The 23,293-nt window shown below is 45.9% G+C and overlaps 1 protein-coding gene across 3 annotated transcripts in view; it reads left to right on the top strand.

Annotated features, from left to right (window-relative positions):
- The window catches only part of PCNT (pericentrin), a 147,037-nt gene that overhangs the window by 25,580 nt on the left and 98,164 nt on the right, over nt 1-23,293 (top strand). For all 3 annotated transcript variants that reach the window (XM_064279604.1, XM_064279605.1, XM_064279606.1), the window contains 7 exons: nt 2,721-2,937; nt 3,573-3,790; nt 5,588-6,033; nt 7,636-8,200; nt 10,639-10,818; nt 18,186-18,332; nt 22,738-22,889. In XM_064279604.1, the coding sequence (XP_064135674.1) occupies nt 2,721-2,937; nt 3,573-3,790; nt 5,588-6,033; nt 7,636-8,200; nt 10,639-10,818; nt 18,186-18,332; nt 22,738-22,889 (1,925 nt within the window). The remainder of the gene's footprint in view (nt 1-2,720; nt 2,938-3,572; nt 3,791-5,587; nt 6,034-7,635; nt 8,201-10,638; nt 10,819-18,185; nt 18,333-22,737; nt 22,890-23,293) is intronic.

A 23,293-nucleotide genomic window follows, 5' to 3' on the forward strand; every position in this document is an offset into this window, starting at 1 on the left:
TTTCCAATAATTTTATTCATATTTCAGGAAGGAGGGGAGGTAAAAATGGTGGATTGTATATGTATTTAGTCAAAAGTCCAGCATGTGTGTTTAAAATTTTGGCAGGCCTCCAGTAGACTGAGTCCAATACAACTAGATGGTGCCCAGCTACCACCACTGACTGCTCTGACAGGGATCATGATAGAGGGTTCCGGACAGAGCTGGAGAAAAATGTAGAATAAAAAATTCTAACTCAGAAAGAAAGATCAGACTTGCTGGCCTGACAGAGACTAGAGAAACCCTGAGAGTGTAGCTGCCAGGCACCGTTTCATCTCAGTAATGAGGTCACTCCTGAGGTTCACCCTTCAGCCAAAGATTGAACAAGACCATGGAACAAAACAAGACTGAAAGGATTTACCAGCCCTGGGGCAGGGACTGGAAGGCAGGAGGGAACAGGAAAGCTGGTAATAGGGAACCCAGGGTTGAGAAGGGAGCGTGTTGACACGTTGTGGGGTTGTTAACCAGTGTCATTGAACAATGTGTGTACTAACTGATGAGAAACTAGTTTGTTCTGTAAACCTTCATCCAAAGTACAATAATAAAAAAACAAAATTTTGACGGGCCTGACTGCTCCCCCACAGCTGTTCTGGCTGGTGTCCGCCCTCTGCCCCCCAGCCATCTGTGGACCCTGTGCCCCCCCCCAGCTGTCTGTGGACCCCATGCGTCCCTAAGCCATCTGCAGACCCGATGCCCCCCTGCAGCTCTCTGTGGACCCTGCTTGGGCCCCACCTATGTGGTGTCACTAGGGTACGTGTTCCACATTGGGTGGATGGCAGGTGCTTTGTCTTAGTTTGTGTTTCTTCGATTATCGATGTGGTTGAGTATCTTTTTCACTTATTTATCCACCATATTTCTGTTTTTGTGGTTTGTCTTAGGTATCTTTGCCATTTGTTATTGCGTTATTGGTGAGGATTTATTCTCTGGTGCAGTGTTGCCGTTTTCTCTTTGATTTCAGCAGTCTCCCACTCTGCCTACCTTCAGCCTGGTTGTGGGCTAGTGTTCAGAACCCGGTGGTTGGCGTTTCCTTGTTGGATTTGCCATCCTTTTTTCTGGCATTGGTACGCGAGTCTGGTGCTACGAATCTTTTGCCGCCACTTCACCCCCTTCTTCTCAGCTCTTTGTCCCCATTCTCAGCACGACAGTATTGTCCTTTGGTTCTTTTAAAATTTCATTTTTTATTTTGTTAATCCATCTGGAACTTAGTTTTGCTGGGGGTTGGGAGGAGGAAGAAAGGGAGGGAGGTGGTGAGGACAGGCAAACAGTGGCTGACTACCCAGGCTAGTGGTCATCCAGCACCTCTAGGAAGGCCCTCCCAGCACCCTGTGCGTGTATTTGGTCCCGGGCCTCTTTGTGAGCACAGCGAGTGTCCATAGGGGGTGTTCACAGCAGGTGTCTGGGGCGGGTGCTCATGGTGGGTGTCTGGGGTGTGCATTCATAGTTGGAGTCCACGAGCAGGTGTTTACCGTTGGCATCCATGATGGGCATCCACAGCTGGTGTCCACTGTGGGTATCTAGGATGGGCATCCGTCGTTGGTGTCCACAGTGGGCATCCAGGGTGGGTGTCTGGGGCAGGCATCTACACAGGTGTCTAGGGCGGGTGTCCACAGTGGGCATCCAGTGCAGGCGTCTGGGGCAGGCACTCACACAGGTGTCTGGGGTAGGTGTCCATGGTGAGCATCCAGGGCACATGTGTGGGGCTGGCATCCACACAGGTGTCTGGGGTGGGTGTCCACACAGGCATCAGTTGGGCATCCGGGGCAGGCTTCCATGGGGGATGGCCACTCAGGTGTCCATGGTGGGTGTCCATGGGAAGTGTCCTCAGCGAGTGTCCAGGGCAGGCATCTGGGGTGTGGCAACTGGGCTGCATGTCTCTTCCACTGCCCACACAGTTGCTGATAAAGTCTGGTTTTGTGATCTCTGAGTGAGCCAGGCAAGGGCATGGAGGAGGCGAGTATACAAGGGTGCTGGACTGGCCTCACTTGGGGCTGTCCAGGACCCTGTCTTTGTGCATCGCCCCGTGGACAGTGAGGAGACCTCGTCTGAGAAGGAGGCACAGGGAATTGGGTATAGCCCAGTACTGTGGTCCCTGTGGGCTGCGTGCGGTGTGAACCTGAGGAAAGGGTGGGGGTGCTGTAGCCTGGGCCTTGGGTAGAGCTGCTGGGGCATGGGTCTGGCCTTAATGGCAGCTTGGTACACTGGTGAGATATGAAGTTGGTGCAGGACCAAGGAGCCCATGTGGGAGAGGGAGCTCAAGCTTGAAATGTGAGCTTGGGGTCATCATGTGGGAATGACACCAGGTCACTGGGGAACTAGAGGGAAAAGGGCTGCATCCCCCACCCCCCAGATATGGCCTCATGGTGACCAGAGGACCTCGATGAGAGCGCCACTATGGACTCACCAGGGGGATGGGCCTCAATGAAAGCGTCACCATGGATGCTCCAAGGGCAACGGTTGTTTTTTCTTCACAGCACATTAGGCATATGGGGCCTAGTGCCCTGTGGTCTGTCCCACTCCATCCCTTTGAAATTGCGTCTCTGCCTCCCTGAAAGCAGTGCTACCCACAGTTGACATGGCCTTCCCTGAAAGCTGACACTGTGGCAGGGGCTGCCACAGCGTGCGTGTGTGGCCGTGTTCAGGTGTGTCTCTGCTAACAAGAGGAGGTGTTCTTTGTGCTTTCACAGGAGAGCTTGATGTGTCTGCAGGCAGAGCTGGAAGAAAAGCACAGGCGGGAGTTGGAAGTGCTGAAGTCCTCTCTTGAAATTCAGCATGAGGAGGAGGTGATGAAGGTCAAGATGGACCTCGTGGACAAGCACTTTGCTGAGACCCAGGTGTGGAAGAGGGAGCAGTGCCTGGAGCTTGAACGGCTCCGGGCCACACTCTCAGGAGAGCATGTCCAAGGTACGTTCCCCTGACACCCAGCTCCTCCTGGTCCCCTTGCCCCACCTCCCCAGCACCACAGCCCCGTGTTCCCAGCCCCCTGGCCTCCTTTTCCAGCCCCAGGACTGCAGAAGGAATGTTTTGGGGGGAAGGCTTGGGCTTCAGTCACTGATTGGACTTCTCGTCAGTGAGACTACTTAAAGTTACCTAAAAAAAAACAAAAACCCGTCGCAGTTGAGCCGATCCCAACTCATAGCGACCCTAGGACAGAGTAGAACTGCCCCATAGGGTTTTCAAAGAGCAGCTGGTGGATTTGAATGCTGACCTTTTAGTTAGCATCTGAGCTCTTAACCACAGTGCCACCAGAGCAGTGGTCACCGAAGGCTACCACTAAGGAGCCCTGGTGGCCCAGCAGTTAAGTGCTTGACTGTTAACCACAAGGTCAGCAGTTCAGACTGCTACGCGGGAGAAAGACCTGGGGGTCTGCTCCCATAAAGATCACAGCCTAGGAAACCCTATGGGACAGTTCTGCTCTGTCCTGTAGGGTTGCTATGAGTTGAAATCGACTAGACAGCACACAGCAATGATGAGGCTGGCATTGCTGGGGGTCTTGGTGGCGTGCGCTCACAGTGACTGGCCCCTCCGCCTCCCTGCAGAGCTCACACAGATGCGTCTCCAGCATGCGCAGGATGTGGCCTCAGAGGTGGAAACAGAGGTGGCGGCGAGAGTCCTGGGCTTGGAAAACGAGTACAAAGTTAAGCTCTCACTTCTTCAGACTGAACTAAAGGAAGAAATGGAACTTTTAAAAATAGAAAATAGAAATTTACATGAGAAGTTGCAGCATGAAATCCATCTGAGAGAGGATGCAGAGAAAGTAAGTGTGACTTGCCCTAGATAGACGCTGTCTGCCAGGCAGGGCCGGGTGAGCCCCACTTTCATCCCCGTAGAGGTCTTACGACCCTCGGCGAATTTACTGACTGTAAGAAGAGCAGAGCCTGTGCTGGGCCATGCACCAGGGCCCACCTGCAACAAGGCACATGTGAGGTATCAAGTCTTTTCCATGTCTGCTCTGACTACCCTGCACGTCCCCAATTGTAGTTGCATACCTGAGACCAAGTGTCACCGTCTTAGTAGAGTGTGTGGTGTGCCATGTCCTGGACATTGTGAATGATCCATTGTGGAGACTCTGGATTCTGTAATGTTTCTCCAAGGAGTATTGATACTTTGTTTCAGTAGGCAGTTAAGTTGGCTGAATTTAGACTCCACACCCCATCTCCCTGTAATGTCTTTTCACCTTAGCCGACTTGCTTTTGGAGTCTGCCCATGCATGTGTGGATCTGGGGTGAGTCTGAGATTTGGGCAAGGTTTATTCACAGAATTTACAGCTCTCTGTCCCCGTGGTTCTGTTCTTACTGGGCTCTCCTCACTTTCTGGATCCTCTGGTTCAAACAGGTAGGACTGTGGGAGTTCTGTCTGGATGGCCTGGATAGCCTTGCTCTCGGGCTGAAAGACTTTACAGGGGCTCATCATCCAGTGACATTGCTCTGAGTGTCACACTGTCTAGGATCTGCTTCTTCTGGATGTTCTCCAGAGCCTTCAGGGAGTTTCTTGTCTTTTATCCGAGTTTATAGTTGTTCCCTTTGGGAAGGATGGTGTGATTAGAGCTACTCAGCTGTTACTAGAAGCAGAACCCTAGACTTTATCTTCAATGACTTGGTCTTTAATTAAGAGGGATTGAGGTAATTCTAATGTACTTTTTTGGTTTATTTTGTTTGTTATTGATGATGTTCAGTGGTTTATTGACCTATTTTCTTTTTTGGAAAATCAGGATATTTGCCTGTCTTTGGCTTTATTGCTCATCTCCCATTTTACACGATACCCTCAAAATTAGTGTGTCACCTTCTTGCTCAAGTTCTCTTTAAATGCTGGAATATAAATGGTGCAGGCCAGGAGACTTAAAGTCATTACACTCTTCGCTGCCCTCGTCTCGCTGATGCTGGTTCTCTTTCTGGTGTTGTTAGCATTCCCTGGACAGAAAACAAGACCACTGTCATGTCTGGTTTTCCCTGTTGCTGGTCTAGTTCATAACAATGAAGGCCCCCAGACCCTTTGTTTATTGGCTCAGCTCATTGCATGTGTTTTCAGTTGTCCAGTTAGCTTTTCCCAGTGGATTCCAGGACTGCCATCTTCAGAGTTGGAGAATAGTTGGTTCCAGGTACCAGGATGTGGGTAGCATTTTGCTTAGTGCAAATAGTTTTCAATTTTTTCTTCCTCTAAGAAATCCCGGTGGTGCAATGGTTAAGTGCTCGACTACTAAGCAAAAAGTTGGTGGTTTGAACCCACCAGTGGCTCTGCTGGAGAAAAGACTTGGCAGTCTGCTCCTGTAAAGATTACAGCCTAAGAAACCATATGGGGCAGTTCTACTCTGTCATTAGGGTCACTATGAATTGGAATTGACTTGAGAGCACACAACATCAGGTTTCTTTTGACTTGAGGGCACACAACATCAGGTTTCTTCTGTTCCTGTCAACAAAAGAAACGTTCGTGGTGCAGCATCCAGCATGATGTCTGTATGCTGTTGGAGTCTCCCTTTCCTCATTGGTGGACTTAAGTCATTGCTGTGAATAACTTTTCTTTTTAATCTTCATAAATACAATTATGTTGTTTGCAGGCAAAATGTAATTTAGTTGAAGACCACCAGGAAGAAGTAAGGAAAACTAAAGAGAAGGTTCAGCTAATGAGACAAGAATTGAAGGAAAAAGAAGAAGAGTGGAAAGTTACGAGAGAGGACCTAAAGAGAAAAGCTGAAGAGAAATTAACACTCATGCTCCTTGAACTGAGAGAAAAAACTGAGTCTGAGAAACAGGCGATAATAGATAAGTTTGAGCTTCGAGAAACTGAAATGAGGCAGCTTCAGGGTGAGCAGGCCACCCAGATCCTAGAGCTGGCGAGGTCTCTGGCGGAACAGCAGAGCCGCCTGCAGCAGCTGGAACTTGGCGTGGCCGGGGATGAGCCTCCGAGGTGCAGCCAGTGTGGCCCTGCGGCTGAGGCCTGGGAACGTACCACGCTGCGCCTGAAGGAGGACTGTGCCCTTCAGTTGATGCTGGCCCAGAACAGGTAGGTGGTGGCTCAGAGCCATGTGCTTGGTGGGAACAGGTGGTGGGTTCCCATGTGCGTCTCCAGAAGCCCAGCAGAAGGGGTGAGGTAGCCCTTGGGGAAGTCATGGGCTGTGGTGGGCTGGGAGGAGGGGAGATGGGTATGGTGCATGGACTTCTGGCCGCCTGGTCTTCCCCCTAAGATCCTAACAGGATGAGCTCAGCTGCCAGGAGCTGAGAGAGGCTATAGTGTTCCAGTGCTTTTGGGAGTCCTTTTCCTTTAAGGTGTCGAGTGCGGACCTCTTTACAGCTTTGTGTTCCTTCTTGTGTTTTAAGATTTCAGTAGAAGAGCTTCAAACCTCATTGCTGAGGTATCAGAAGGACGTGCAGTTTATCAACACGAGTGTTTTTGTTTTTAAAACTTTAACGTATTTTTTAAAGTAAACTTTTTTTTTTTGCAATATATACTTTCTTCCCTGAATGTAGACGTACTTCCCTGGAGTTGTAAGTAGACTAGAACGTGATTTGTTTTTTCACCTCTTTTGTTGCTAACCATTTACTGCAAACCTCAGACCTGTGCTGTGGTAGCCTGAGGTGTCCTTGGATCTTGGAGCCATTGAACCTACTGGTCATCATCTTCTCATATTTGTCCTGACCCTGGCCTCTCTCCCGTCATTACCAATGATGCTTTTGAGCTTCTTCTCTGGGGTCAGAGGACTTGAGTTCCAATTCGGACCACATCTTAGCTGAATGAACACAAGCGAGTTGCTTGGTCTCACTAAACCTTAGCTTTCTCACTTGTGGACAAGGTACGAGAATCTCAAAGGGTTGGAGTCCATGTAAAATGCTTTTATGGTATCTGGTAGAGAGTTAGAACATTAAAAAAAAACTGATGTGCTTTTTGTGTGAATGTTAAAAAGAAAGGAAAGAATCTATAACGTGTGCCAAGTAGAGAACGTGGCTACAGTTCCAATGTTTCCACCAATTCCAGGCTATTTTCCCACCACTGATGGTATTTCAGGTGCTTTAATTGAAAGTCTGTCTTCCCTCTTTTTGCCACCCGGTGCCTTGAGCAGCTCCCTTTAATTCGTGAGTTTCAAGTTACAACAGAGACCTTTTTTCTCAAATCTTTTCAATAATCCTGTGGTCCTTTGGGCTCCCATAAGTCAAGTTGCCTTGCCTTTCTTGGTTAAGTACCGAGATTGCTTTGTTTCCTTTCCGTGTAGTGGCTGGGCCAGCTGGTTGTGCAGCCCATGGTGGGAAACCATCCCTTCTGCATTGCTGTCTTTCCTGTACTTGATGTGTCAGTGGATTTCACTGTAGATGCCATTTCCTTCCAGTGGCAGCCCTTCAGTCTGTGACCTCGGGACGCCTGTGGCTTTGGCCTTTGGCCTCTGAGCTCTCCGGCTTCATGTGGCCCTTCATCCTCCCATATATTTCTGGCGATGAGATCTCGAATGATTTTGTGGCCGAGGGAGAAACAGTAAAATTAAAATAAAGGAAGAATGATTTTAGAAGTAGAAGTAATATCTCCTGTAAGAAGTGTGGTTGTGTGTTTCAGAGTGAGATTTGGTGCTTTTATGAGGGCACACTTGCTGTCTGTTCACTTTGAGTGTCATCTCAGGTTTTTGGAAGAACGTAAGCAGATGATGGAGAAGTTTGCTGTGGAGCACGACACCACCCTGCAGGTGCTCCAGGAGAAACACATGGGTGAGCTCCAGCTCCTCCAAGACAGTCACCGGCAGCGCATTGTGTCCCTGACAGCCGAGCTGCAGGCTGAGCACCAGGCCGAGATGGGCGCGCTGAAGGTTGCGCTGGAGAGTGAGCAGCGGGCACTTTTGGAGACCCATGTGGCCGAGCTGCAGACCAGACAGACTGCAGAACTCAGTGCCCTGGAGGTGAAGCATCTGTCAAACCTGGACTCCTTGGAATCCTGCTACCTGTCTGCGATCCAGATCCTACGGGATGAGCACAGGCAGGCTCTGAAACAGCTGAGCACGGACCTTGAGGAGCAGCTTCGGAAAAAGGATTCTTTTCACCAGATAGTTCTGACCCAGGAGCTAGAGAAGCTTAAACTGAAGCACGATGAAGAGCTTCAGGGCGCAAAGGACAGTCTGAGGATTGAAATGAGCACAAAGCATGTTGAGAACCTCAAAGCCATGGCTGCTGAGCTTCAGCGAGCACATCAGGTGAGGCTCTGCGCTGGGGGCTCCTTGCTGGGCCCTCTCTGCCCCCTAATGCTTGTTTCTGCTGGTCAGAGTCTGTGTGTGCACCGGTGTGTCTGCATGCGTGTGTCTGTCACGTGCACATGAGTGCACGCATGTGATGAGCAGGAATCAGGTGAGCATGATGGATGTGAACCAGGAACTTGTGATGGGTGTGAAACAGGTGAGAGGGCTAGGCCACTGAACGACAGCCACTGCGTGTTTGGGGCTCTGGAAAGTGCGTGGGCATATTCAGTTGTGGGCTAGCAGTAGAATGATTGAGTGCTGGTGATACGACTTTAGAAACTGCGTTTCTGATGAGTTAAGACTTTGTCAGATATTAAGAAGTAGATGTCCAAATTAAAAATTAAAAAGTCTCAGGCCTGGATCAACAATAGCACCAGAAGGAAAGGGAATTTACTCCTCTTTTACGCATCTTCTGCACATTTCAAAAGTGTTTCCTGAGTGACGTGCCTTCTGGGTTTTTGTCCTTTGCTGGTGCTACGTAGTGAGGTGAGTCAGCGTCACGTGTCACTTTGTGTTCACCTCTGATCTGTCCTGTTCAAGAATTCGAGAAAAAGGCATCCTTGCCTTAGTAGGTGGGGTGTCTTCATCTTACACTTCAACTTGGCATGTTTATTTATGTAACGGTCTAATCTGTGTAGCCTGAGGTGGTAATCTTGGGGGAACTTCCTAGAAATCAGATGTTCAGGCTCCTCCCCCCCATCACACACCTGGAGCAGAGGAGATGGTCACCTGTTGCGAAGCTTTGGGTCGTGTCTGTCCTTCACCAAGGCCATCAAGACAAGTGCTGGTGGGAGGGTTGCAGTGTCCCATCTCTCCTTGTGTTGCTCCTCTTGGACTAAATGTAGAGAACTCTCTGCTGATGCTGAGAGGGTGCGCCAGCCAGCCCCGCCTCCTGGAGCTGCAGGTCTTATATGCATGTTTCCTGGTGATTGACTTCATTTCCTTTCATTCCGGTTTGGAGGGCAGGCAAACAAAATGCTGTAGAGAATAAAATTTGTTCTCAACCTGCAGCTACAAATTAGATTCGCTGTTTTTATTTGGTTTAAAGGAAATGAACTGGAAGAATATTCTGAAAGTAGAAATGTGGCATGTGCACACATTGAAAACTATGTATTTTAAGTCACGTTGTTGTTGTGTGCCATTGAGTCGATTCGGACTCACAGTGACCCTGTAGAGTAGAACTTCCACGTAGGGTTTCCTAAGCTGTAATCCTTACAGGAGCAGATCGCCAGGTCTTTTCTCCCGTGCTGCTGCTAGTAGGTTCGAACCGCCGACTGTCTGGTTAGCAGCTCAGTGCTTCACCATTGCACAACCAGAACTCCATTTTAATCCATGGCTTAATTATGGTAGTGGCAAAACTTAATACTAGGAAGTGTATGGAATGTTTATCACCTTACAGACGTGGTGAGGAGTGTGTTTTGGTGAACTGCGTGGCAGATGTGTGGGGTGAGTGGCGTTGGAAGTGGCAGATGTGTGAGGAGTGTGTGAAGTGAGCCTCAGTGTGAGTGGTAGATGTGTGAGGAGTGTGTGAAGTGAGTGGTGGATGTGTGAGGAGTGTGTGGGGTGAGCCTCTGAGTGGTGGATGTGTGAGGAGTGTGTGGGGTGAGCCTCTGAGTGGTGGATGTGTGAGGAGTGTGTGAAGTGAGCCTCAGTGTGAGTGGTGGATATGCGAGGAGTGTGTGAAGTGAGTGGCGGATGTGCGAGGAGTGTGTGAAGTGAGTGGCGGATGTGCGAGGAGTGTGTGAAGTGAGTGGCGGATGTGCGAGCAGTGTGTGAAGTGAGTGGCGGATGTGCGAGGAGTGTGTGAAGTGAGTGGCAGATGTGCGAGGAGTGTGTGGGGTGAGCCTCTGTGAGTGGTGGATGTGCGAGGAGTGTGTGGGGTGAGCCTCAGTGTGAGTGGCGGATGTGTGAGGAGTGTGTGGGGTGAGCCTCAGTGTGAGTGGTGAATGTGTGAGGAGTGTGTGGGGTGAGCCTCAGTGTGAGTGGTGGATGTGTGAGGAGTGTGTGAGGTGAACTGTGCTGTAAGTGGTGGATGTGTGAGGAGTGTGAGGTGAACTGCAGTGTGAGTGGCGGATGTGTGAGGAGTGTGGGGTGAGCCACGGTGCGAGTGGCGGATGTGTGAGGACTGTGTAAGGTGAGCCACGGTGTGAGTGGCAGATGTGTCAGGAGTGTGTAAGGTGAGCCATGGTGTGAGTGGCAGGTGTGTCGTGTGTGAGGTGAGCCATGGCATGAGCTGCAGATGTGTGAAGAGTGTGTGGGGTGTGCCACATCGTGAGTGATGGATGTGTGAGAAGTGTGTGGGGCATGTCACTGGCGAGTGGCAGATGTGTGAGGAGTGTGGGGCGAACTGCAGTGTGAGTGGCGGATGTAGGTACCCGGTGGATGCTGTCTTGCAGGAGGAGCTGGCTGCAGCTCTACATGCTCAGCGGCGCCTGCTGGAGAAAGAGAAGAGCTCGGCCCTGGACAGGGTGGGCGCTGAGGTCGTGCTCGTGGAGCAGCAGCACCAGACCGCCCTGCGGGAGCCTAGAGACATGCACGTGGCTGAGGTGCAGCTGCCGCAGGAGGAGGCTGTGCAGGTGAGTGGTTTGGTTCTATCCTGACGCTCAGTGAGGCCCTTGGACCTTAGTGGCCTTGAGTGGAGCCTGGGGGCACGTGGCCTCACAGGTACTTCTGCCTCTGGCTCTTCCCCAGGTGGCTCCTGGGGCTTCTTCCCGCTGTGCTTCTGGTGGCCCAGGGTGTGTGGACTCGCTGGCTTGCTGGTTGAAGAGCGTGGCACAGTTCAGGGGCAGAGCTCTCTGAGTCTCCTCTCTCCTAGTCTGTTTGTGCCGACTACCAAGTCCTGCGAGGACTGACTGCCAGTTTGCGCTCTCCCCAGGCCCCCAGCCTCGCATGGCTCCCCCTACTCCTGCTCTGGCCCTGCCCCACGCCCCCGGCTTGTCCCTCGTTCCTGCAGGTGACCTGGGGCTCTGCCTGACGTGCTTGGCTGCTCTGTTTGGGCTTTCTGTTTTAGGGACAGAAGTGGAGGAGGAGCACCCTGCCTTTGTCAGGACAGCTGTGTGGGAGGCACAGGAGTAGGTGGGCCTCTGCTGGGGAGCGGGCTTGGGCTGGGCATTCAGCCTCGGCCCCTCACACTCGAGCCATGGAGCTCATGGCACAGCCGGTTGCAGTGACACACAGAAGCCTGTACCCACCCTCTGAGGAGGGGCATTCAGGGCACTGCATGGGGGTCTTCAGATGCTCCACTGTGCATCACCTCCACCCTTGGGTCCCCTGCCCGTGGCAAGCAGGTGAGATTCGAGAGAAGGAAAACCTTGGTAGGTTAGTGGCCCCACGCAGTGGCCACAGCCCTGCTCCCCGCACCGACCAGGCCTGTGTGTTCCTCACTCCCTCATCTCCTTTCCCAGGACTGCCACGTGCTTGAGGCGCTCCAGCTGTTTTGCCCATTCTAGTTTCTGTTTGTGATAGAGATGGCTGTAAGTGTTTTGAGACTGAGGTTAGGTTCTTTGGCATCCCATTTCTGTTCTTGTATTTGGGCTGTCCTCTGAGTGCTTCAGGCGAGTACATGTTTCTCAGTGGTACAGCTTGTCCAGGGAGCACAAAGCTTCTGTTTCATGTCATCTCTTCGGTTTGCTGTTGAAGATGTGGACTCTGGAACCTCCTAACGGGACGTGTGTCCTGTAGCTGGGTTTCACAGGAAAAAGCCGGTTGGCTGGAAGGAGGTGGGATATGCTACTCCTGCCTCTGATTTAACTTTTTATTGTGGGAAATTTCAGTGTATACAGAAATAGTATTACTCAGTAACCCTATGTCCCCCCTACCCAGGCCCTGGGGTCCATACCAACTGGGTTCATCCAGGTCTTCTGTCTCCTAAGTTATTTTGAAGCAAATCCCAGATAGCTTGTGTCTTCACAAAATATTAAGAGAACTTTTAGATACTTCAGTGTGTACCTCTACAAGGTGAGGTCTCTTTTGCTCCCAGTGAAACAGTCATACTGTTATAACCTAAGAAATGAACAGTGATTCCTTAATTCCATCAAATATTCAGTCCAGTGCAAGTCACTTCCCAGCTGTGGTTGTTCAAATCAGGGTCCAGACCAGGCCTGTGTGGGCCTCATTTGTATGAGTTTTTATTGCCTCCTGTGATGGCCACGCCCTCTTCTCCAGAGCCTCAGGCTTGGCCAGGTCAGGTTCCCTGTCTTTGGTGAGAATGCCTCCTGGGTGGGGGCATGCTCTTCCCATAGAATTCCCTCAGACATGACTTGGAAAAAATACTATGTAAAAGCATGGACTGGGTGTTTCCCAAGATGTCAGAGTTATTGTCCCCAGAATAGCAGAGGACATGCCGTGCCTTCTCTGGGGCCATGACTTATCTGGGCCACAAATATCTGCACCTGTTTGAGAGGCAGTGCAGTTTGTCAAGAGAGTTATTAACATGGCGGTGAGGGGTCAGCTTACTTTCCAGCGTACCGCCCCCTGGAGTCTGGTTGTGAGAAAAGTTTTCTGAAAACAAGCGTGATTCCCTCCTGCTGGAAATGTGTGTTTCCTAAAGAGATCTCTTTCCCATGTTGTGGCACTTAGCAGAGTTGGCCAGAAGGCAGATGCAAACTGTGGTGTGAGCAGCGCTGATTACTCAGGACAGCTTCATCTTTTCTCGGTTAAAAAACAGATCCATTGACAGAATAATTTTTGAAAATATTAAGAGAACCTATAGTCAGCTCAGATGATAGTTTGAATATCTTTAAATCATTATCAGTTGAATTTATTTTCCTTCTTTCTCTGGTATTTTTTAATGCAATGCTACTTGTTTTCTGTCTTCTCTGGATGTATTTATTAACTTTTTTTGGTGATTAAAATACCTGAGTCATTTATCCTGTAACCCTGTGGATTCTTAGAAAAACCTGAAAATAACTTTTTGAAAACATCTTTTCTTACATGGCCTCACCATTTGGAACATGACAAATGAAGCAGAGTTTTTGTTGAGGCTGGGAATAGGAGTGCTCATCAGGAAAGAAGACCACTCAGGAGGGAGTGGCAGGCCGCCTGGCAGAGCCTTTGAGTGGCAGAACCAGGTGGAGGGGTGACTCTGGCCTCTGTCAGGTGGTTACCAGTCTGTCTGCCCAGTGTCCAAGTGCCACGATGGTCATTTTGTCCTTGGCATCTACCTGAGGACCTTTCCAAGGCCCAGATCCAGCAGATGGACAGTGGGCAAGACAGCCTTGCAAGCGCCTGCACCCTCTGAGGGTGGAAAGTTGAAGCCATCTGCCCTGGCTGCAACTGCACACGTAATGGCACTTTACGTCTGTGTCTTTCCGAAAGTGGTGGTTGTGGGGTCACATGAGATAATTAAAGAGCCCTGGTAGTGTGGTGCGCTGGGATCCTTCCTTACAAAGGGGTGGAGTTAGATCTATTTCAGGAGAGAAAGTCTGTAAAAGTGATCTGTATGATTGAGAAATGGCCTGTAGAACCTGAAAGTGTAATTTTAGGGTTGTGCCATTTGAGCCCCCTGTCAAGATCAAGGTGAGAATTGAGAACCCACATGGTGCTTCCAGGAGAGCAAGTTTCATATGAATAGACTTGAAATGCTTATAACCTTCTCCGTGTGTTTTATTACATTGAAATTATATAGAATAAAAATGATCTCCAGTATCAGAAAATTTCCATGTATTGAGTGAAACTGTTGCCACAGGTTAGAGAATAAGGTCAGAGCTCTGCCTTGACTTTCTTCCTCCACATTAAAGCAGGGCCCCCAGCACCTGGGAAGGCTAAGGTGCAGCACACGGCTCCGCTGGCCAAGCTGGGAGAAGACAGGCTGAGGCAGCGGCTCCGGAGTCAGGAGGAAACTGAGCTGCCGAAGCGCCTGTTGGGGGTGTTACTGGAGCAGCAGATTACACAGCTAAAGGCGTTGAAATTAAGAATGATCTATTTTATTGCCATCTTTTGTCACTGGCAAAGTAGAGAAGAAAGTTTTGTATCCAATTGATATGGATACACAGAATTAAAACATGAAAGAAATATTGTCATTGTCTTAGGAATGGAGATATATTTAGACAAATTTTTTCATGCATTCTTTTGTTTAAATTTGTTGGTCAGCACACCCCTTCTGCTAAGAAATTGTAATCAAATATATTAGCTCTGAGAAAAGTTTGAGCCTTTTACTCATTGTCGTGCTTTGTCCTGGGACTTAGCAGCAGCCACATCGAGGCTTTTCTGGCTTTCATGAGACTGTTTGCCTGAAAGTGATGACTGTGCTTGATGGGTGAGCACTCACAATGTTTACTTTCCATGAAGGTTTTTACTGTGTGTTTGTTTCTTAGCAACAGCTTTATTGAAATATAATTCATCTACCATAAAATTCACTCTTTTAAATTGTACAAGTCAGTGGTTTTTAGTATATCCGTGGTTTGTGCAACATCACCAGTATCTAATTCCAGAACATTTTTTTCACCCCTGAAAGAAACCCTGTACCTGTTAGCTGTTGCTCCTCATTTCGCCCCCTTTCTCTAGCCCTTGGCGACAACTAATCTACTTTCTGTCTGTGTGGATTTGCCTAGTCTAGACATTTTATATAAATGGAGTGAGAAAATATGTGGCCTTTTGTGCCTGATTTCTTTCATTTAGCATAATGTTTTCAAGGTTCATCCATGGTATAGAGTAAATCAGTACTTGCTATTTGTTTTCTGTGTGTCTCAAGTCTTTGTTCATCTGTTCATTTTAATTCCTCTGTTGTTTATTTTACCATATATATTTTTTATTTTTTTAGTGCTTGTCCTAGAGATTATAATTAACATCTTTTAATAAACTAGTTTAAATTAATATATCAACTAAATTTCAGTGCTTTATAAACACTATTTTTCTGTATACCTCCATTCCCTCCTTCCTCTTTTGTGCTAATATTGTCATACAAAGTACATCTTTATACATTTAATGCTCATTACTTTATGCAGTTGTCTTTTAAATCCCATAGGAGAAAAAAGAATTACAAACAAAAACCACATTTTTACTGTCTTTTATATTTACCTACGTAGTTATGTTTATCAGTGTTCTTTATTTTGTCGTGTGGATTCAAGTTAACTGTCTAGTGTCCTGTCATTTCAGCCTGAAGGGACTCCCTTTCATATTTCTTGTAGGCTAGGTCTGCTAGTGACGGATTCTCTTGGAATTATTTGGAAGTGTCTTTATTTCTCTTTTCATGTTTGAAAGTTAGCTTTGCTGGATATGGAATTCTTGATTGACAGTCCTTTTCTTTGAGCACTTTGAATGTCATTCCACTGCTGTTAATTTTATTGAGGAACTGTTGTACAACTTTAATTGCATCTCTCTTGCTGCTTTCAAGATTCTCTCTTTGTCTTCCCACAGTTTGGTTATGTGTCTAGGAGTGAGTCTCTTTGAGTTTATCCCACTAGTAGTTTCTTGAGCTTCTTGTATATGTAGATTAATTTTTTTTCATGAAATTTGGGAAGTTTTCAGCCTTTATAGTTGCAATTTTTTTTCTGCCATTTTCTCTCCTTTTTTCCTTCTGGGATTCCCATTATGTACATGTTCGTGCACTTGATGGTGTCCCAAAGGGATCTAAGACTGTTCATGTTTCTTCACTCTGTTTTCTTCCTCTTCCTCAAACTTGGTAATCTCAATTTATCTCTCCTCAATTTGTTGATTTTTTTCTTCTGCCTGCTCAGATCTGCAGTTGAGCACCTCAAGTGAATTTTTCATTTCAGTAATTATGCTTCTCAGCTCTAGAATTTCTATTTGGTTCCATTTTATAACTTGTATCTCTTTACTGATAATATGTATTCGTTGAGACATCGTTCTTCTGTTTTCCTTTAGCTCTTTGTCCATGATTTCCTTTAGCTTCTTATCCAGCACTGGGTTACTGGGTTTCTTATCCATATTTAAGGCAGTTGATTTAAAGTCTTTGTCTAGTAAGTCCAATGTCTGTGCTTCCTTAGGGACAGTTTCTGTTATTTCTTCCTGAAAATAGACCATACTTTCTTTCTTCTTTGCATGCTTCATAATTTTTTGTTGAAAACTAGACATCTTATTATTGTAATGTGGTAAGTCTGGATATCAGGTTTGCCTCCCTCTCCTAGGTTTGTTATTGTTGCCTGCGATAGTTGTTGTTTGTTTAGTAACTGTCTTAGTCATCTAGTGCTGCTATAACAGAAGTACCACAAGTGGATGGCTTTAACAAAGAGGAATTAATTTTCTCACAGTCTAGTAGGCTAGAAGTCCAAATTCAGGGCGTCAGCTCCAGGGGAAGGCTTTCTGTCTCTGTCAGCTCTGGAGAAATGTCCTTGTCATCAATCTTCCCCTGGACTAGAAGCTTCTCTGCATAGGAACCCTGGGTCCAAAGGATGTGCTCTGCTCCCAGCACTGCTTTCTTGGTGGTATGAGGTCCCCAACTCCCTGCTTGCTTCCCTTTCCTTTTATCTCTTGTAAGATAAAAGGTGGTGCAGGCCACACCCCAGGGAAACTCCCTTTACATTGGACCAGGGATGTGACTTTAGTAACGGTATTACAATCTCACTCTAATCCTCTGTAACGTAAAATTACAATCACAAAATGGAGGACAACCACACAATACTGTGAATCATGGCCCAGCCAAATTGATACACACATTTTTTGGCAGACATAATTCAGTCCATGACAGTGACTTTGCTGAGTTAATTCTGTACGGTTTGTATTCTTTGTCGTATGTGGCCACTGAAGTCTCTGCTTGACTAGCTTAATAGCTAACGATTAGACAGAGATTTTCTTAATGCTTTGAACCTGTAAATCTCCCAGTCTGTGCCAGTGGGCTCTATGAGCATGTTGGGGTATGCCTTTAGTGCTCTGGCAGGCAGTTTACAACTCTTAGTCTTCACTTACTGCTTGCACAGAGCCTTATGCAGCTGGAAGTGAGACCTTGGTGCCTTTCCAGGTCTCTCCTGTGTATATGCACAGCTTTGCATACATCTGTGACTTTCTAGATTCCCAAGAATATGTCAGGGTTTTTCAAAGCCCCCTATGGACATCTCATTCCATAGTGTTTCTTGTAAGTTTTTTGGTCGGCCTCTTGTTAGCCCCAACTGTTATCACTGCCTCAGGCAACTGCGATGTTAAACAATTGCCATTGATTGTTTTTGGCAAATATCCTAGGATAGGATTGTTCACACAGAAGGGGCTCTGAGTCAATTCAGATAAAGAAGAACTATGAGGATAGAGCTTTTTAGTGAGCTGCCAGACAGGTCAGTTAGTGATCATTCCCTGGGAATAGGGCTTTTGGAAGCTCCAAATCCATTTTGCTCCGTCCAGTGGCTGTTAGATTGATGGTTTTCCCAGCTACCATAGTTGCAAGGCTGTTGATTTTCAGGGTTATCGTTGAGATGGGGGGAAGGGAGATAGAATTAGGGCAAGTTAAAATGACCCACAGCTTGTTACTGTTACGGAAATTCAGCCTTTTTCCTTTTTTCCAATAAACACTCCTTGGATTGCTGCAAGGCTTCCTTAATTTCCAGAGCAAAAGATTAAAAAAAAAAATTATTTAAGAAGAAAGAGAGTTTATCTTTTAAAACTGAAGGAAACTAGGTTTCTGAATAATCTTGGATTTTCGTGCTTATGGTCTCATGATGGTGAATTTCTTGAAGTGACCATTTAAAGTTACCTGAATCACCATTTAGGAAAGGCAGGAAGCTGTTGTTTATCACACAAGGTTATCATCAGTACCGAATTCCGTCTTCCTTAGTGTGTTGTTGACACTTGAGCTTGTAGTATATTTGTAATGAACTGACTTGAATGCCTGATTGCTGTGGCTGATGGTCTTGGTTTGTTCAATTGCCACTCTTGGTGCAGTGCAGCGGCTCAGTATATATTGCCTGATGAACTGAGTTCTAAGAAACAGCAGAGAAATGGAATAAGCATAATTTTCTAGCTTATGGTATATTTGTCATTAATGTACTTTGTACAGAATGAACTTGAAAGTGGAAAGAAGGCTGCTTTGCAAGAAAAGGAGGAGGTACATAAACGTAAGCCTGAGCAAGCACAGCCTCCTTACCAGAAGGAGGAAGCGTCCCTGTCTCTGCAGCTCCAGGAGAAGGAGCACCACATTCAGCAGGTATGTGCAAATGTGCTTTTTCTTCATTGCTTTTGAAGATGCAGATGTGTCTTATACCATCTTTAGAAGAGGTCCCAGTATATATCTTTCAGAGTTGTCAGTATTACCGGCCTTTGCCAAAGATGTAGCAGTTGTACTGCCTTCTTTCTCTGACTCGATCATCTTCCGGGGTCAGTGGAGTCAAACTTATAAATAAAGTCATCAGAGTTTTAGTTTGCTTGTGAGTGAGAATCAGGCCCTTTGCTGATCAGCAGGTATAGGATTTTCTCCTTTAACAGCCTCCCATCCCCACCGTACAGATGCCTCAGGATGCTGAGGCCCTAGAGAGGGTCCGTGAATTGGCCAAAAGTCCACGGCTGCCGAGTGTCAGAGCCAGGTGTGTCTGGGTTTAAACATTGCACTGGGTGTGTCCAACCTATTTCGATAGGCTATAAAAATTATAATTCCAATGGTCAGGGAAGTGTGTGTCTGCGGTGGTCAGTGATCAGCATCAGGTCAAAAGGCATACTTCCTGCTGCAGAAGCCTCTCCTGCCCTGGAAGCCAGGCTGGGCACCAATCAAGGCCACTTTCAGGTGGGAGAATGGAGGGGAGCTATGGAGCGAGTGGAAAGGGGTGCCAGGGCTGAGAGAGTTAGAGACCGTGCTACCCTAACCTGGTGGGGATTTCACAAGGGAGAGTGGGTCTCTCCTGGTGTTTCTCAAATTTTTTCTTCAAAGTACCAGGCATTTCTGCTATGAGACAGTATACAAACTCCTGACAAACCTCTTATTCTGTAAAATCACACACTTAAAATAATGTGGGTCATGGGCAAAATAAGGTTAAATGTGTACTGTTCAAAACCTATGCAGCTTTATAACTCAGATATCAACAATAACAGCAACAATCCCAATAGAGGTATTAGCACAGTTAAAAAGAAACATTAAATTCTAAAATAAATATAGGTATTTACCTTTAAAGGGGAGGGGGATGACAGCTTGATAGAAGGAGGTGTAAGAATGGGTGACCCTTAAGGGGAAAGGAGCAAACTGCACAAAAATGGGGCAAGGCCCACGGTTGACACTTGGAGATTGAGCCTTGTGAAAACGGTGCCCACCCCAGAGGACCTACTTGGGGAGTGGGTCTTGGACCTGAAGCTCTTCCTACTTCCACTGAGTTCAGAAAGCTGAGCCTTTCTTGGCTTTTATCTAATTGCCCAGAGCACAAATGTGCAGGAGTGAACTCTTTCTTCCCTAGGAGCCCCATGGGAAGCCCTGACATCATTCTCATTTGCCAGAACCTGCTATGTGCCCTGTGGCCAGGTGGGGTCCCTAACCACAGAGAAGAATGAGCACTTGTTTAGGCAAACCAGGCTCTTCAAATAAACTCTTTCTTAGTTTGAAATAATCATACAAGCCCCATTACAATGTACACGTTCAATTAAAATAATATGAAATAAGTCACATGGCCCACCATCCTCATTGAGTATGGTGAAAGACCCCTGAGCGTCACTTTTTGATCTCATATTCCTCCTTAACCCTGACAGAGTTTAAGTTTTTAACGCACATGGAAGAGTTTGAGGTTAGGGAGTTGATTAAATTTTTTCCCATGTGGATTAACCAAGACCCCTGTATTGAGTCCATCCTCTGCAGCTCTCAGTGCTCACTTGGTCCATGGGTCATGGGTCAGGCTTTCATATATGCCGGAGTGCTGTCTGGCCCCTCTCTTACGGTCCTTTGTTCGGTTTGTCTGTCCCTGTTCAAATGCCATGCAGTCTAAATGGCCGTAAGTCTTGATGTTTTGTGCTGAAGTTGCCCATCCTTGTTTTTCATAAGTGTTTTTGCAATTGCTGGCCCTTTGCTCTTTTATGTAAGTGTTAGGAAAAAGTGTTAGGAACACCTTGTTATATTCCTCAAAAATCCCTGCTGATATTTTCGATGAAATTGCATCGGATCTATAGATTCCTTTGGGGGGAACTAACATCTTTACAATATTGAGGCATTCTAGCTAAGATTTTGAAATCTCTCTCTCTTTTTTAAGTCTTTGTTAATTTCTGTTAAAGTTTTATGATTTTCTTTACAGCAATTGTACATACCTTTTTTTAGATTTTTATTTAGGTACTTGACATTTTTACTTTCTATGGAATTGTACTTTCAAGCTTACTGTTATTGGAATATAGAAGTGCAGCTGGCTTTTGTGTGTTGGCCTTAATGGGAATGCTTTCAAAACTTTACTGTTAAGAAATACTGAGAAAATTATAGTTTTTTGTTTTTTTTTTCAGGTTAAGGAAGCTTCCTTCTGTGACTTATTTGTGAGGGATTATTACCATGAATAAATAGAAAATTTTATTTGCTTTTTCTTCGTTTACTGAGATTAATATTGTTTTTCTCATTTAATCTGTTGATGTGGTGAATCACATTGATTTTTCTAATATTAAAGCAACCTTATGTCTTTGTGATAAAACCAGTTTGGACATGCTTTTCATGTATTGCTAGATTTGATTTGGTATTATTTTATTTAAAACGTTGCATCTGTATTTTTCAGTGTGAATGACCTGTAATTTCCTTTTTAACGGTCCAGACTCATAAAAGAAACGAGTATCCTCACCCTCATTTTGTTTGCATTCTACGGAAGAATTTGTGTAATGTCTATTCCTTGAATGTTTAGCAGAAACATTCAAGGTGAAAGCTGTCTGGGCTTTAAGTTTTCTTTGTGGGAAGATTTTAAAGTACAAATTGAGTTTTTTAAATGTTAATAGGACTATTTATGTTTTCTATTTTTTCACTCAGTTTTGCTGTTTATTTTGCTTTTTTTCTTGATCAGTTTTGCTAGAGGTTTCACCTTCCCACCCCTCCCCCCACTGCAATTACCAAGTTTTAACATTTTGGTCCATGCTACAGTATTTTTGTTTAATATCTTTTTTATTTCTTTCCTTTTATCTTTTCTGGGTTTATTCTGCTCTCCTTTAACTTTTAAAATTGGATGCTTAGCTGTTTAATTTTAGACATGTATTTTTTAAAGTATATGCACTTAATACTATAAATTGCCCTTTAAGTAATGCTTTAGATGAAGTGTTCATATTTTCATCATTAATTTTTTTTATCCCATGTGTGTTTCAGAAATATATTTTTTCAAATTTGAGTTTTTTCTTTAAATACTGTTTCATTAGTTTCTAATCTCGTTGATTGTGGTCGGAGAATGTATTCTGTCTGATACTGAGTTTTTGAATTTTCATGGTCAGTGTTCCTAAATGTTCTGTGTGTGTATGAAACACAATAGGGCTTTCTCCAGTTACTAAGTATGACGCTATATCTATGTACATTCTCTCACACTTGTTACTTGTGCTGTTCAAATCTTTAACATTCTTATTGTCTCTCTTCTTTAAATCTACCTGCTTTATTAGTTACTGGGGGTAGGGGTTAAGATCTAGCACTACAACATTGGATTCGTCAATTTGTCTTTTTAGCTCTGTCATTTTTTATTCCATTTATCTCAAAGCTATCCATTCCGTGCATTCAACTCTTATGATTATCATACTCTCCTGGTGAGGTAAACCTATTGTCATTATGTGCTCCCCCCAAGTCTTTGAATGAAGGGAAGTCCATCCCAGTGTAATGTCTAAGTGCACTGTGGCTTCTCCTTTTTGAGCCCATCATTCTTGGTCTAGATACTCTTGAGTTTCTTCTCAATGATGTTGAACTAGAGGCCTCCAGCATATGAAGCTTGTAGGCAGTTGTGGCCGGGGAGAGGCACCCCTACCAAGTGCATACGTGGTGATGCTTGGTCATCTTCTGTGAGGATGAGGCCTGTGTTCATATCAGTAAATGTAACCAATTTAGAGAAATCTGCCTCTGGTGAGTAGATCAAGGGAGAGACACTTGAATTATGGGGCTGAGGTTGCTCTCTTGCTTGGAAGACATGTTTGTCACTCTAAGCTACATGATGTTACCACCAGGGCTGGTGGCTGCTGCCTGGTGAAGTCCTAGGGACCCCATGGTGGCAGGTGACACCAGGGCAGTTGATGTCACCTGCCCACCTGGCCCACACTGTGAAGACTCCCAAGGTGATTGGCTTATTTTTGTTTTCAGAGAGAAATATATAAGAAGGGTGTTTGCTTGTCTGGCAGCTAGTTTTTATTCTAAATGACCAGATTTAGGGATTTAATTTTAAGTTATTATTTGTGAGAATAATCTCTAGTGAACATTCTCTTCTCCTCCCCCTCAGTGTCAAGGCTGGAATGGAGTTATTTATGTGTTCTCTTTTTGGTAGGTGATGAATAATGGAGGAAAAACCATATTAAAAACTTTCACCTTTAATCACCACCTTATTAATCTTTCACTATATTTTTGTTGAATGTAATCCTGAAAGTTCCTTACAGCAATTTATTTATATTGTTTTAACTAACGCTCAAATTTTTTTTCTCAATAGCTGAAAGACCAAATTACATCCTTAAGTAATGAGATTGAAGAGTGTCATTCTGAACTTGAGAAACTACAGCAAAGACGGGAACGAGAAAACCAGGAAGGAACGAATCTCATATCTATGTTGAAGTCCGATATTGATTTATCTCACAGTGAAAGGTCAGTGCCTCCATGCCTCGTCACCAGTGGCGCCATCACTGTGGCCACGTGGCTGGCTTTCAGCGTCTGCTGGGCAGTGCGTATGCAGTTTTGGTTTTTCTACTCCACTCACTCCTGGGCCTTTTATCACATTACACCCTCAGGGTGCACTTCAGTGTCTGCTAGGGCAGAGACCCCTGTGTCCATGTTATTCTTCGTATTCAAAGAACTGTTTCAAACATAGGAAAACGGCACTGAATAATGTAACCAAGACCTATGTACTTAACCACCTAACTGCCTAATGTTAACATTTTGCCATATTAAAAAACAACAAAAACTTTATCCTCTTGCTGAAGCACTTCTGTTTCCATTGCAGTCCCACTCACTTCCTACCCTCCCCAGAGGCTGATCTACCAACTTTATTG

This window comes from Loxodonta africana, chromosome 2, assembly GCF_030014295.1.
Source record: "Loxodonta africana isolate mLoxAfr1 chromosome 2, mLoxAfr1.hap2, whole genome shotgun sequence".
In the NCBI taxonomy this organism is placed as follows: domain Eukaryota; kingdom Metazoa; phylum Chordata; class Mammalia; order Proboscidea; family Elephantidae; genus Loxodonta; species Loxodonta africana.